The sequence below is a fragment of the Channa argus genome, chromosome 24, assembly GCF_033026475.1.
Source record: "Channa argus isolate prfri chromosome 24, Channa argus male v1.0, whole genome shotgun sequence".
Taxonomy (NCBI): domain Eukaryota; kingdom Metazoa; phylum Chordata; class Actinopteri; order Anabantiformes; family Channidae; genus Channa; species Channa argus.
Window position 1 is genome coordinate 1451236 of NC_090220.1, and position 13278 is coordinate 1464513.

General features: G+C 38.6%; 1 protein-coding gene across 4 annotated transcripts; it reads left to right on the top strand.

Annotated features, from left to right (window-relative positions):
* The first annotated feature begins 25 nt into the window (after positions 1-25).
* Positions 26-12919, top strand: slc47a1 (solute carrier family 47 member 1). 4 transcript variants are annotated; one of them, XM_067494719.1, is made up of 19 exons: positions 219-360; positions 2411-2724; positions 3425-3526; positions 4054-4131; positions 5021-5089; positions 5194-5342; positions 5669-5711; positions 7647-7691; positions 8336-8433; positions 8913-9010; positions 9182-9295; positions 9536-9603; positions 10147-10255; positions 10348-10423; positions 10508-10577; positions 10691-10823; positions 11206-11300; positions 11613-11717; positions 11846-12919. In XM_067494719.1, the coding sequence occupies exons 5-19, from the start codon at positions 5081-5083 to the stop codon at positions 12200-12202; spliced, it is 1569 nt and encodes a 522-aa protein (XP_067350820.1). In that variant the 5' UTR covers positions 219-360; positions 2411-2724; positions 3425-3526; positions 4054-4131; positions 5021-5080; the 3' UTR covers positions 12203-12919. The 4 variants fall into 4 exon arrangements, with proteins under 4 accessions (XP_067350817.1, XP_067350820.1, XP_067350818.1 ...); XM_067494717.1 differs by lacking the exon at positions 4054-4131; XM_067494720.1 differs by lacking the exon at positions 2411-2724 and having other exon boundaries at positions 322-360.
* The last annotated feature ends 359 nt before the right edge of the window (positions 12920-13278 follow it).

Consider the following 13278-nt stretch of genomic DNA (forward strand, 5'->3'; position numbering starts at 1 on the left):
CAATAACTTTGAAGAAGTGCATGTGTGTGTGTTTCTAAACTCAGAGTGACAACCTCTCTTACCCCTGCTCTCATTTCCCACTCCCTCCCACCCATGTCCAGCAGCTTTTCTAACTTCTCTCTCCCTTCGCTCTTCTTTTTCTGTCTTTGAATGGAGGCGCTGGGTTCCCCTGAACATGCATACTCCTTGCCGGGTGCAGAGACCGTAGCTGGGGTCTCTGCCAAAATGGCAAAGATTGAGGAAGATGAAGCAGCAGGAACAATAAGCTCCAAACTGTTTCAGTGTGCATGCATAAACCGTTGGCTACCACTGGAGTACAGAGAAGAACTTTACCAAGTTTTAAAGCTCACAGGCCCATTGGTGAGTAGGGGAAATGTGTGGAGTGTTGGTGGAGGGGGTTTGGGATGTTAGTTATGAATTTGTGCCATGACACTAATACATTTGTTAACTGTGTTGCTTTGTTACGTAGTAGCTGTTGAATTTGCACTTATTACAGATTCTAACAGTGCAACAGGCAAGAAAAACTTTGGAAATAACTACAGTCCCTACTGAAGGTTTTCAGACCCCTTCCCTTTTTTTTATTTTGTTATGTTGCAGCCTTATGCAACAATTGCTGAAAACTAATTTTCTCTCTTTAATCTAAAGTCAGTATTCCATAATGAGCCTGTGAAAACAATTTGAAGAAATGTCTGCAAATGTATTAAAAAGAAAAAACTAAACTATCACCAGAATTCTGACCCTTACTCAGTACTTTGTTGAAACACTTCTAGCAGCAATTACAGGCTTGAGTCTTTTTCGGTACAAAGCGGTACAAACTTGGGTTGGGGGATTTTCTGGCGTTCTTCTTTGCCAGTTCTGTCAAGCTCAGTCAGGTTGGATGCGGGCCGTCAGTGGACAGCCATTTTTACGTCTCTCCAGAGATGCACAGGAGTTTTCAAGTCACATAATCACGGTCAAATCAAATTTGCATATTAAACTTTACTTTCCAAAAAAAAACCCAACAACAACTAAACAAAGCCATAACTGACTGACAAACCTGCGGCATTCTACTTATCAGTTATTTCCCATATTCAGTTGTGATTTCCTCCCAGGCTTTCTGTTCCCAAAGGTGTGAGTGTGCTGGTTAAGCAGTGTTTCTGCACTCCAGTCGTTGTTTAGAAGAATGGCATGTCTTTTACTCGATGCAGATCACCCACTCTCCCATTGGCAAAACATCCCAGATCATTTATCGTCTTTTCAAGAGCTCTGGTTCTGACAGGTTTATCACTTGGACTCAAACAAATCAAACTTTTACTATCAGTTTACAAGACTCTGTTCCACTCAGCTAAAGTCCACTGTTTGTGCATCAGTGTAACCTTTTCTTCTGAGTTACCTACCTTAGTAGGGTATTTGTCTTGGCAACTCTGCCCACAAGGCCAGTTGACCTGAGTCTCCCACACACAGTGTCTGTCTTAAGTTTAGCAGCAGTGAGGTATCTGTTTCTCAAGGAGGACACTTGTAAGTACTTCTTTTCTTGAAAAAATGGTGCACTTGGGGCTTCCACTGCATCTTTTGCCCTGATTGGATCCAATTGCACCATGGCTATGCAAGCTATATTGTACACATTTTAAAGACATCTTTAATTTCTTGGCTATATGTCGTGGAGAATAACTTTCCTTTCGCAAGAAAATTGCAGTCTGATGTGTTTCTATGAAAAGCCATTTTTGTTTGGCCATTTTTATTCATTTCCTTCTAATTCTGGCCATGAATCTTGAATGAGCAGTCTTTGATCAACTCTCAGTTTTTCTTTCCAACCTCCTTTATGTCTACCAGTCTGGTTTCAAGACTGGGGACTCCACAGATATGGCATTCCTGACACTTGAGGGATTCCCGTGGGCTGTAAAAACTGTGGGTCAGTCTCCTGTCTTGATCCTACTCGACAGTCAGATCCTCCTGTCTGCACTCTCTGGCTTGGGCATCTCTGGATCAGCTTTGGCCTGGCTGCTGTGTTACTTATTAGTACAAACCTTCAAGGTATCCTGGCACTGGCACAGTTCTAATTTTCACAGCCTCTCTTCGTGTGCCACAGGGCTCAGTTCTTGCTCCTCTTCTTTTTAATTAGCTATACTATGGGTTCCATCATCCACTCATATGGCTTTTCCTATCATTGGTATGCTGACCAAACACACAGCTCTTCCTCTACTCTACTGTCTCATCATGCATTTTGTCTCTGTGACATCTTTGCTTGGATGATAGAAAAACATCTTCAGCTCAACCAAGACAGAAGTTCTAGTCTTCCGAAGCTAAACTTAAATACAACACAACACTAAAATAAATAAATATATAAATAAATATATATAATAAATCTGGGGGTAATCATCAACAATCAACTGAGCTTTACTGACCACATCTCCCCTGTCCCCACATGCAGATTTGCCCTGTACAACACCAGAATGATCAGACCTTCCTGAAGATGCAACTCAACTCATTGTGCAGGGGCTAGTCATTCCTCGTCTCGCTTACAATTTCCTGTAGATGGAGCTACCAACACGCACAATCGAACCCCTTCAGATGATCCAAAATGCAGCAGCACGTCTCATTTTTAATCATTCAAAAAGGACACACGTCATGCCAATCTTCAGATCTCTGCTTCCTGTGGCTGCCCGCACCATGTTCCAAGCTATGACTCTTGCCTACAGTGTGGTGATCTAAACAGCTTCTGATTACCCGAACTCCCTCATTTAGGTCAACAATCCCTCAATAAACTTTCTGAACAAAGTTACTTTTTTTGAGTTTATTAAAATTGGTATCCACTTGATCTTCATCATCACCTTCTAAGCATATCAGTCTTCTCTTGCAAATGTGTTTTCCATTTTTTACATCCTCTTTTAAAAACAGTTAAGACACACGTCATTCAGTGACCCAAGACCCTTGTTGTGATAACTGTGTCAAACAAATCTGAGGCAGTACATAACAAATACTTTCTGATTTTGAGTGAACTTTCTACTTTCTATTCACAGAAGAAGGAATACAGTACAAATGTTGTGTTATATTGAGTAACTGAATTGGTCCAGTCTACATGCTCACTGTAGGTCTTTCATTTTTAAGACAGACAGGTAAAAAAAAAACAAGTACACAGGAATGAATCAAGGAAATCTCTGTTTTACATCTAAACAAAAGTGCAGATGCAGAGTGCAGCATGGTTTATTATTTCTAGCAGACTCACCATCGGATATTGGAATATTGATAGCTGTTTCCATTATATTGTCTACTGAGTTGTGGCTGATTGGAAGAGTGCAAACGTTTCACTACAAGTTGAACAGTTTGAGAGGAAAATCTGCTTTGTGTAATTGAGAAAAACTGTAATACCAATATGCTGCATCAGCTTCACCTAATCAATAATGGATGATTTGGAAACTAATTATTTTTTTTGTGTCTTTTTCAGCTGCTATCTCGGATCCTGAACTTCCTCTTGTCATTTGTTATCACTATTTTCTGCGGACACATTGGAAATGCAGAATTGGCTGGATATGCACTGGCCTCAGCGGTACAATCTATATTCCTCTGTGACTTATTGGCAGATTGTAACTACTAATCTCGCTATTTGATTGTATGCTGTCACAATGGATTGGCATATGCTTAAAGTATAGCTTTAATTTAATAATTTGGTTAAAAATATTGGACCAACTGTGCTGAATCAGCACAATTATATTTAAAGCCACCTAATCTGGTGGCTCATAAATATCTGCACAGTTGGTTGCTCAGCTATTCCATGGCCAAACGTAATCTATTCACTCTTTAGTTTATTTACAAGGAAATATATGAAAGGTTTAGAGCTAATTTTAAGTGTTATTGTTAATCGTCAATAGGAAAAAGGTCTGTCACTGAAGTAAACCATCATTAGGCTAAAAACAAAAACAAGTTCACAAGAGAGCTGATTAAAAAAACAACAATTGATCATTTAAACAATATGTTGCATTTTTAAAAATCAAGCCTGCACTGCTGAGCTTAAGAAGACAAAAGTCTTGGAAGACTGCATGAAATAACTTCCAAAAACTTTTCTTTGCCTTGCAGGTGACTACTAACTACTGAGCCTCCCACTATCCAAAGACATGCTTGTTAGGTTAATTGATGGCTCTAAATTGGCCATAGGTATGAATATCAGCGTGAATATCTATCTGTGCATGTCTCTCTGTGTTGGTCCGGAGATAGGCTGGTGTATCCAGATAATGGATGGATGGAAGGAGTACTGATGCTTCTTGGCATGGTTGGATTGCCCTGTACTTCTAACTGATTATAAACCCTGTGTGAAAAATGGCAGGCTTTTGATTTATCAATGGGATTATCTCATAATTTGTTGGCTTTGGAACTTTCTGAAAGTACAAAGTTAAAACAATTCTTAGTAAACCATAGTAAAAGTTTGCTGTGAGTCACCCAGCCGCTCCATTTTAGCAGTCTTTGAGTCCTCCATGGTTTCAGCTAAGACATGCCGTCTCAGTATTAAATATCTCAATTTTCTCGGGCACAGAAGTATCTAGAGTACTGCCTTTTCACTTCGATATGACTAGAATACAGAAATAGCCGCATCCTGTAGCACTTCTAAATGTCCTGGTGCAGGGCAGGACGTCCATTCCCACTTGTGAGATCTTAATGGACTTAGGAAGAACACGCTGACACCAGAGAGAATACATTTGTTAAAATGTCCTCTGTATCTAGTCTATTCATTCACTTTGCACTGAGTCATCGAAATACCAAATATAGCAATGGATATGTAGAAAGTCTACATGTGCCCAACTGAGTAAAACTTAATAAACATTTGTCATCTTTAAAATGAAGGCCATCACATTTCAGAGGTCAAAGAAAGTGTTGCTGTGCTGCTTTGTCTGGGATCTGTTCTTTACATAGTTAGTCAAACTGCAAAGGAGTAGGATGCTCAGATCAAGGCAATGTTACTCATGATAGTGAGTTCATAACATTTTAAATGTGACAAATAATAGTGTTTGTTCTCTGATTTATTTACATTTAATTTTACAATCCACAGACCATTAACGTGACCACAACTGCAACAGGCTTTGGCCTTGCTGTGGCCTGTGACACACTCATGTCTCAGGTGAGCAAACTACTTAAACTGTGCCTTATCATTGTTTGTCTTTGCATGAAAAGTTTCAATTTTAGACCTGTATAGTCAAACTCAATCCCATTTGTTATTTCCAGACATTTGGCAGTAAGAACTTGAAACGAGTGGGAGTAATTTTACAAAGGAGTTCCCTGATCCTGCTCCTGTTTTGTTTGCCCTGTTGGGCTCTTCTCATCAACTCCCAAAACTTACTGCTCATCATGCAACAAGAGGATGAGGTGGCAAGGTAGCTTCCAAGTTTATGCTTACGTTCAGCTTTACACGTAGATATGGTAGTATTTTCCTTACACTCAAATGTATGTAATGTGAATATAATGCACACATCTGGACATATGCTTCCACTAGCACAACACTATAGTGAGATTTCTATCAGTGTGTTTTTACTGAGGAACTAAAGCAACAGAGCATACATTTCTCCAGATATGACCAGATACAAGGTTTTGATATGGCAAATTTATAAAATAAAAAGAGGGAAATTTCTAAGGTTACAGTGAATTACTGTATATGTGTTTGCACTAATAAATTAATACTAATCCATTTCCTCCTGCTCAGAATTGCCCAGATGTACGTGATGGCATTTCTACCAGCTGTTCCTGTGAGTGCACTGAACCTAAACACCCCGTGGGGTCTAAAAAAATATAGTGTTGTTCTCCTAGGGGACATTTTATTGCGTTATTCAGTAGATGCATTAGACTGCGATATTGTGCGGTTAATAGACCTGCAGAATGAACACATATGTAAGGACATTCTAAAAGTGCTATATTAAAAACTAAGAAGGACAAATGGAATTTAGTTGCAACCAGTACACAGGAGAAAACACCTTGCAGCAGAAAAGGCAGTAAATGTTAGTAGTGATGTAGTGATTTTATTCTCTGAAACAAACCTTTGCACAGCTCTATGTATTTTAGTTAATCTTTTAAGTAGCCAAGATGTGGCCATGTTTGTCTTGTCTTTAAGCCATGCAACATGTTTGCATTGCTTTGACTAATTTTTCCAACAGTGATAGCTGTCATCTATGTAGAAATGATCCTGCATCCAGTTCTCTCCATTTCCTTTGTGATGTGTAAAGTATTTCGTAATTAAGAATGACTACATCTTTGCAGTAATGGGAATATACACCAATCAGTCATAACATTATGACCACTTACAGGTGAAGTGAATAACACATTTATTACAATTATTACAGTGTAATAATAATCATTCTTTTGTTAGAACGGCACCTCAAAGTGGATGGGATATACTAAGCAGCAAATGAAAAACAGCGGACTGGCAATAGGGTCAGGGACGGCCAAGGCTCACTGATACATGTGGACAGCACAGGCTGGTAGTCTGCAGTTGGATCTAGTAGAAGAGCTACTGTGCTAATGTGTATGGAGCTGTGTAGCCCCAGATTGGTTAGGGTACCCATGGTGAACCGTGCCCATAGCCAAAAGTGCCTACAATGGGCATTTGGTCATCAGAACTGGACAATGGAGCAATGGAAGCAGCTGGTCTGGTCTGATGAAACAGATTTTTCTTTTACATCATATAGAAGGGTAGTTACATGTTTGTACCTTTGGAAGAATGGCACCAGGATGCACTATGGGAAGAAGGCAAGTCAGCAGAGGAAAGATGATGCTTTGGGCAATGTTTTTCTAAAAGCTTTGTTTCTTCCGCTTATGTGGATGTTACTTTAACTTGTACAACGTTGTTGCTTACCAAGTACAACCATTCATGGAAATAATGTTCTCTGATGGCAGTGGCCTCTTTCACCACGATAACACATCCTACTGCATAAATGGTGTGAGGGACACAACAACAAGTTGGAGGTGTTGACTTGCCTTCCAAATTCTCCCTCACAGTCCAATCAAGCTTCTGTGGAATGTGCTGGAAAAACAAGTTGAATCCATGAAGGCCACACTTTGCAACTAGGCAACAGTGTGCTCCTAAGTTATAAATGTTTTTCATATCATAATTCTAAAACTGAAATTATTTATAAAATCTGAAAAACCAAAGTGAAGTAATACATTTAATGTCCTAGTGTTTTGATTTAAAGATAATACAGCAATTAACATTCAACGTCACATATATTATTAAGGAGACAATGCTCTACTTTGAATTTACAGTCAGAACGGACAAGTGTGATTAGCGTTAAACACTGTGATTGTGAGAATCTCGGCTGCTCACTCAAATCTTCTTTTACTCTCACACTTTTGTCCTCCATTGGGCTCAAGTCTAAATCTGTTCCAAATCCATTACTATTCCCTGACTCACAAACTAAAAAGATCTAAAACTTGGGTTTGTGTATACTCCAAGGCTTTAGACTTGCACAGATGCTTCTAGACTTCCATCATTAAGAAAGCAAAGTATCGTGGACGTTTTTCCATTATGGTCAAACAACAGTACAGAAATGCCACAGTAATTAGAAGCTTCAAATCTAACCTATCATTGTCCATCATGCTTAGTTACACGATTTGAATGAGATTTAAATTAGTATTGCATTATGTAAATGTTCTTTTCTATAAAATATTAATCTTTTTTGCTGTTACAGGCCATGTTCCTGCACCAGCTGCAAGTTGCTTACTTACAAAACCAGGTAAGGGGAAACATGTCTGCAGACTGAATAGCTGAACCTTAGTATTATATTTTTCACACATAAAACCTGAAAAAAAAAAAGTGGCACAACATTGGCAGTGTTGGGCTTTTGGTTAATCGATGTAATATATTAATTAAATTAATTTACTTATCATTCCCTGTAAAAAGTAATTTTTTGCTTTACGGACAGGGTCTGAAAGATGAACAGTCAATAGTGGAATTTGATTTATTTGGTCTATTATTGTTTTGAAAGCAGGATCATTTTTGTGTGTGTGGTCTTACCTGGTCTGTTGATCTGTCTGTTGCTATCACCACATAAGGACACATTAGTGATATATTAGTCAGATGTGATCACAATGCGGAGGTTGTTTAGACTTGTATTAATTGTTTTCCACTTGCAATCCTTGAATTCAGCATGAATTATAATGTTTTTGATGATCTCTTAATGTTAAATATAATTAGCATTTAACATTAAATTTAAAGCCAGAAACAATTTTAGTTCATGGAAACTTTATTCCTTTTAGCTTTGGATATAGTTTGTGTTTACTACTAGTTATTGTACAAACATACTAATCTGAAAATGGTTAACATGGTTAACCCTTATTATTAGTTGATTATGGATTTTGTGGCTTTTTTTTCTGTCAGGGAATAATTCTGCCTCAGATGTATACAGCAGCAGCAGCAAACATTTTAAACTTGGGGGTCAACTACGTCCTAATCTTCAGCCTCAACTTAGGTGTTGTGTAAGTATGTTATGCTGTTTCATTTTTCATTGACTTTAGTAACTCATGTCCAAATAGCAGAGGGTTGGGGATAATAAATAGCCAGGACTTTATATGCATTTTAATCTACTAAGATGTAATTATTTTGGTTATTAATTATTTTATCTTGGTGCTTTATCTAGAGAGTAAGACAAAGTAGAGTAGAGAGAGAAGAAATAGCTCTGACAGGAGTTGATCCTTGTCCAGCTGTACAAACATTTGGTTCAACAGGCAGTTGACTTAACCAATCAGGTCCCTGTGGTCAGATCAGTTTTGACCCTCCCCTCCCATATCTGGCGTGGACTCCTGCTGATTTTCAGGGTTCATTGTCAGGCATTTACACATCAAGTGTGTTCTAACCACCATGTAACTCTTAACTGTCCTGATGCACACTGACTTTGACCCCTTCGGCATCCCACTAATGTCGTCTTGAGATGTTGTGTCCCATCATGTGTTTGCAGTGGATCAGCCATCGCTAACAGCCTCTCTCAGATCATCATCTGCCTTCTGCTCTATGGCTACATCAGATGGAAAAAGCTTCACCAGCAGACATGGGGAGGTGAGTTTTACATTCAAATGCAAATATAAAAAAATGACCACACAAGCATTTCTGTTTCGCTTCAAGGACAAGCGTCCTGCATGCAACACGTTTTGTTTTAAAATGCACAATCAATAGTCTGCCAACTTTTAAAGGCCGCACTGAGTATGTTTTTATGTGGAATTTATGCAGGCTGGTCCACTGACTGTTTGCAGGAATGGGGCTCATTCATGAAGCTAGCACTTCCCAGTGCCCTAATGGTCTGCTTTGAATGGTGGATCTGGGAGTTTGGAGGTTTCCTTGCTGGTTAGTGCTCGAATATTTGTTGACAAAATGTAATTTCTATTTAATCTCTTTGATGATCTTATAAGAAGATTGTGGATTTTGAGACTGCCAGTGTCAAAGGTTGGCAGAGCTATGTATTTATTTAATCGCAATCAAAAATTATTTAATTCCGAATTGTCTGTAGAATTTGCATACAAGTGGACACAAGGTACTGGTGGAAAAATGTTAGCAAATTTCTGAATGTGACCTTTATCATATCAGGTATACTTGGTGAGGTGGATCTTGCTGCCCAGCATGTGTTGGTGGAAATAGGAGCTATAACATACATGGTATGAATTACCCATTTGTTTACTTGAAGATGAGTTAGCATTTTGGCTTATTCAAGTTCGATGAGAAGAGATGAGAAGGTCGGCACTATTCTCATGAGTGGAGCTTCTTTGCTTAGAATAGCAAAAAGCATATTTAAAATACAATCCACATATCCACAAATATATCTCCCGACACTTGTAGACACTGTTTTATTAGACAAACAGGAATGTGAATCTGGGGGGTTTTCGGGGGGAGTTGCATAATGTCAATATTGAAAAACATAACCCGGAAGCAGTGACCACAAAAGCTGGAGATGTGTACTACACTCATATACTGCTGATTTTCAAAGAACAATTACAGCATGCAACATTCTCAACAATTATAAATGTTCATTTTTATATTTCTGTTTGTATATGACCTTATTACATTCACACATATTAGGTAACTAGGTCTTAGAAGAAAGCATGGCTAAACCTCACATCAGACATGAGTGATAACTAAGAAAGTTAGCAAGCTGTAACAGATTGTAACAAAAACCAAAAAGTAATACGGGGTCCTTGCAGTTCCCTCTAGGTATCTATGCAGCTGCCTGTGTGCGCGTTGGCAATGCTCTGGGAGCTGGGAACACCACCAGGGCTTTAGTTACCTGCAAGGTTGCACTGGTTCTCTCAGGTATAAAGATACTTTTGGATAAACATTTAAACATCATTATTATTATTAGTTTAGACTCATCAGGTATCTCTAATGTCATTTCTTCAATATAGGAGCTCTTGCTGTCCTCCAGGGTTTTGTCATTGCTAGCTGTAAGTCTGTTGTTGGCCACATATTTACATCAGATGTGTAAGTTTTAAACCAACACACATTCAAATTCTCAATAATGTAAAAGCAGCCATGTTTCTCATGATTTTCTTCCACTGTCTGCAGCAACATTGTCGAGATTGTCTCAGAAAACCTCACAGTTTACACATTTGTACAATTCTTTGATGCACTCCTGGTATGTTATAAGTGAACAAAGCAAATCTTATTATCCAACAACCTCATATAACCTTGTGTTGTTGAGTCACAGTCTCTTTTTCTTTGTTTGTTTAAATATGTACATGTCTACAGTGTGTCTGCTCAGGGATTCTTGTTGGATGTGGGATGCAGAAAATTGCTGCTTTGTCCAACTTGGTGTGTTACTACTGCATCGGTCTGCCTGTGGGGGTAGCTCTGATGTTTGCCGCCCAGCTCAGAATATTAGGTAACACTTTTCATCCCACTTTAAGAATTAAAATGAAATAAATGCAATAAGCCTGTATATTTCCTGTCATCTTCTAGTCCCATCATTAGGTTAAACATTTTAAACAATGACCTAATAACTACAAACCCCACTGCACAAACACATTACCAGCATATCGAGCTAAGAAGGTGTTAAACATCAGGATGTTAGCATCATCACTCTGAACAAGGTAGTAAACTGATGATACCAGTAACCTGAATACCACTGTGAGCATATGCACAGAGATGTGGCTGTGGTTTTAACTACTTTCTCCTTTGAATATTTTGTAAATAATGTTTAAATGTTACTAGTAATATATATGATGTGAAAACACTTCATCGTCCTTATTTGTGTCTCCTGTTAGGCTTGTGGCTGGGTCTCTTTTTATGTTCTTTACTTCAGACGGGTTTCTTCCTTGTTCTGATCTTTAAGCTCAACTGGAAGAAAGTTACACATGAGGTATGATGCTCTTATCTTTCTTTAAACTCATACTTGCTACTTAAACCATTCCAAAAAGGATTGAGACACACATATAATTGGGATTATTAAATAAAAAATCCTTTTTCTGATGTGTGGAGCTTCATCAGGGGGCAGAGTCTTCAGCAAATTCATGCATCCACCTGAAGTATTTTAACCCGTTGCAGTTACACTTTGGCAGCATTTCAAAATTTTGTTTTGATTCACGGTTTTCAATCACATTTATATTAATCACAGTCTGATTTGATAACTTATATTTTTATTACTTTCATTAACCTCACTCTATTCTTTTAGGCCCAACTGCGAGCTGGAGAGAAAGTGGTCTTGATGTCAAAACGCAGTGCTAGCACAATGCTGAATGAGGCAGTGATGCCCGACATCTCAGGCTGCCCTACCACAGTAAGTGGATATGTATATGGTGTCTAAACACAAAGCGTTAAGCTGTTTTGAACTGTTGTAGCACCTGTTTGATGAGTTCATTGTTATTATTAAACAGCGATTAAAAGCAGTGTCTTTGTCCACTGAAGGCACAATTGGAGAGTGAGGAAGCTGCTAAAGCAGATGGCTACAGTCCAGTCAACACTCAGGATCAGGAGGTGAAAGGCAACAACGCAAATGCCGGAGGGACTGAGGGGGATGCTGAGCAGAGCAAAAACACTTCCAACATCAAACCTCACACACTGCTTTCTGTGACCCAGCTGATCTTGCGTCGAGGACTCACCTTGCTGCTCTTAGTTATTATTTTGGCCATGGGTGTCGCTTTTCACATTGCTTTCCCGGCACCAGAGCCCTCTCTACGGAGCAAGGCCAACTTTACCCTGAACTGGGCCAATGATTCTAGTCCTGCACCACTGGCTGCATTGGACCTGACCCTAAACCTGTGATCTGTCTTATGTAGACACCTAGTGGCTGAACACAGTACTCACAAATGGACCATTTATTCAGAAAAAGGAAGATTTCCTTCATAGCTGTACATGTTATAAGCCTGTTTTTGTTTTTTTGTTTTTTTTGTAAAAATATAGCCTGATATCAGCAACAGGCTCCATGTTTTGTAGAGAAAAAGATGTCTAACTGCTGCACTACTGAGAAAATCCACATGATGCAGGCAGCAACATCAAAAGAGACTGAAACTGGCAGAATAAATAAAGGTCTTGTTACAAAGAATATGTTTTAGAGACACATTACAAGAGACCAAATTGCCATCAAGAAACACGTTTTTCCACTAATAGCATTTGATTTTTAAGTGATTTAACTAATAGTCCTGCTGAATGACCTTCAATCTTTTACTCTTACTCATTTTTTTACTTAAAAACTGGGAAATTATAACCTTGTAAAAGGAGAATTTATTGCAGAGCTGCTGTACTGGATTACATTTGAGTGTTCAGGTGTACCTAATGAAGTGGCCAGTGAGTGTATGTATACATGTAGATTCGCAAGACACACTAACTAGATGAACAGATTACATTTCAGTGCTCTATCATCCTGTCCTGAAATTTCCAGAGCTGAGGGGATTAATATATAAGTTATTTTTGTATGTCTATGGCCAATGATTTTATGTACTGTAATAGTAAAAAACTGTTTCCCTAATAATTTAAAACAAAGTTCTTAATTCTTATGTTCCAATTTCTTGAAAATGTGCGGTTGAAGAAAAATAATGCAAACTATGCCAGTGATTAAAAAAAAAGCTCAGCAGTCTGTTATCAAATCATCCAACAGCTGCTATGCCGATAGGCAGACAATGGTGTTCTTGGTCCTGTGGCCAGCGTGTAGTTGCACTACAGTAGTTACTGTTTTTCGGTTTTGCCAAAGACAACTGCAGCAAAACCAACTCAGACTTTAATTTTAAAAATGTACCGTAGGCGACTCATAGTGTTACTGTTGTTATTTTGTTTGTTGAATGGCAGTGCCTCTGCCGGACCTAAAAAAAGGCCAAACTCTATAACTTAATGACTGGTCTAAA

Coding starts and splice junctions, on each gene's coding strand:
- slc47a1 (XM_067494716.1), top strand. CDS start 151: ATGGAGGCGCTGGGTTCCCCTGAACATGCATACTCCTTGCCGGGTGCA. Junction 5,090..5,193: donor GTGACACACTCATGTCTCAG/GTGAGCAAACTA, acceptor TGTTATTTCCAG/ACATTTGGCAGTAAGAACTT. Junction 10,578..10,690: donor AATTCTTTGATGCACTCCTG/GTATGTTATAAG, acceptor ACATGTCTACAG/TGTGTCTGCTCAGGGATTCT.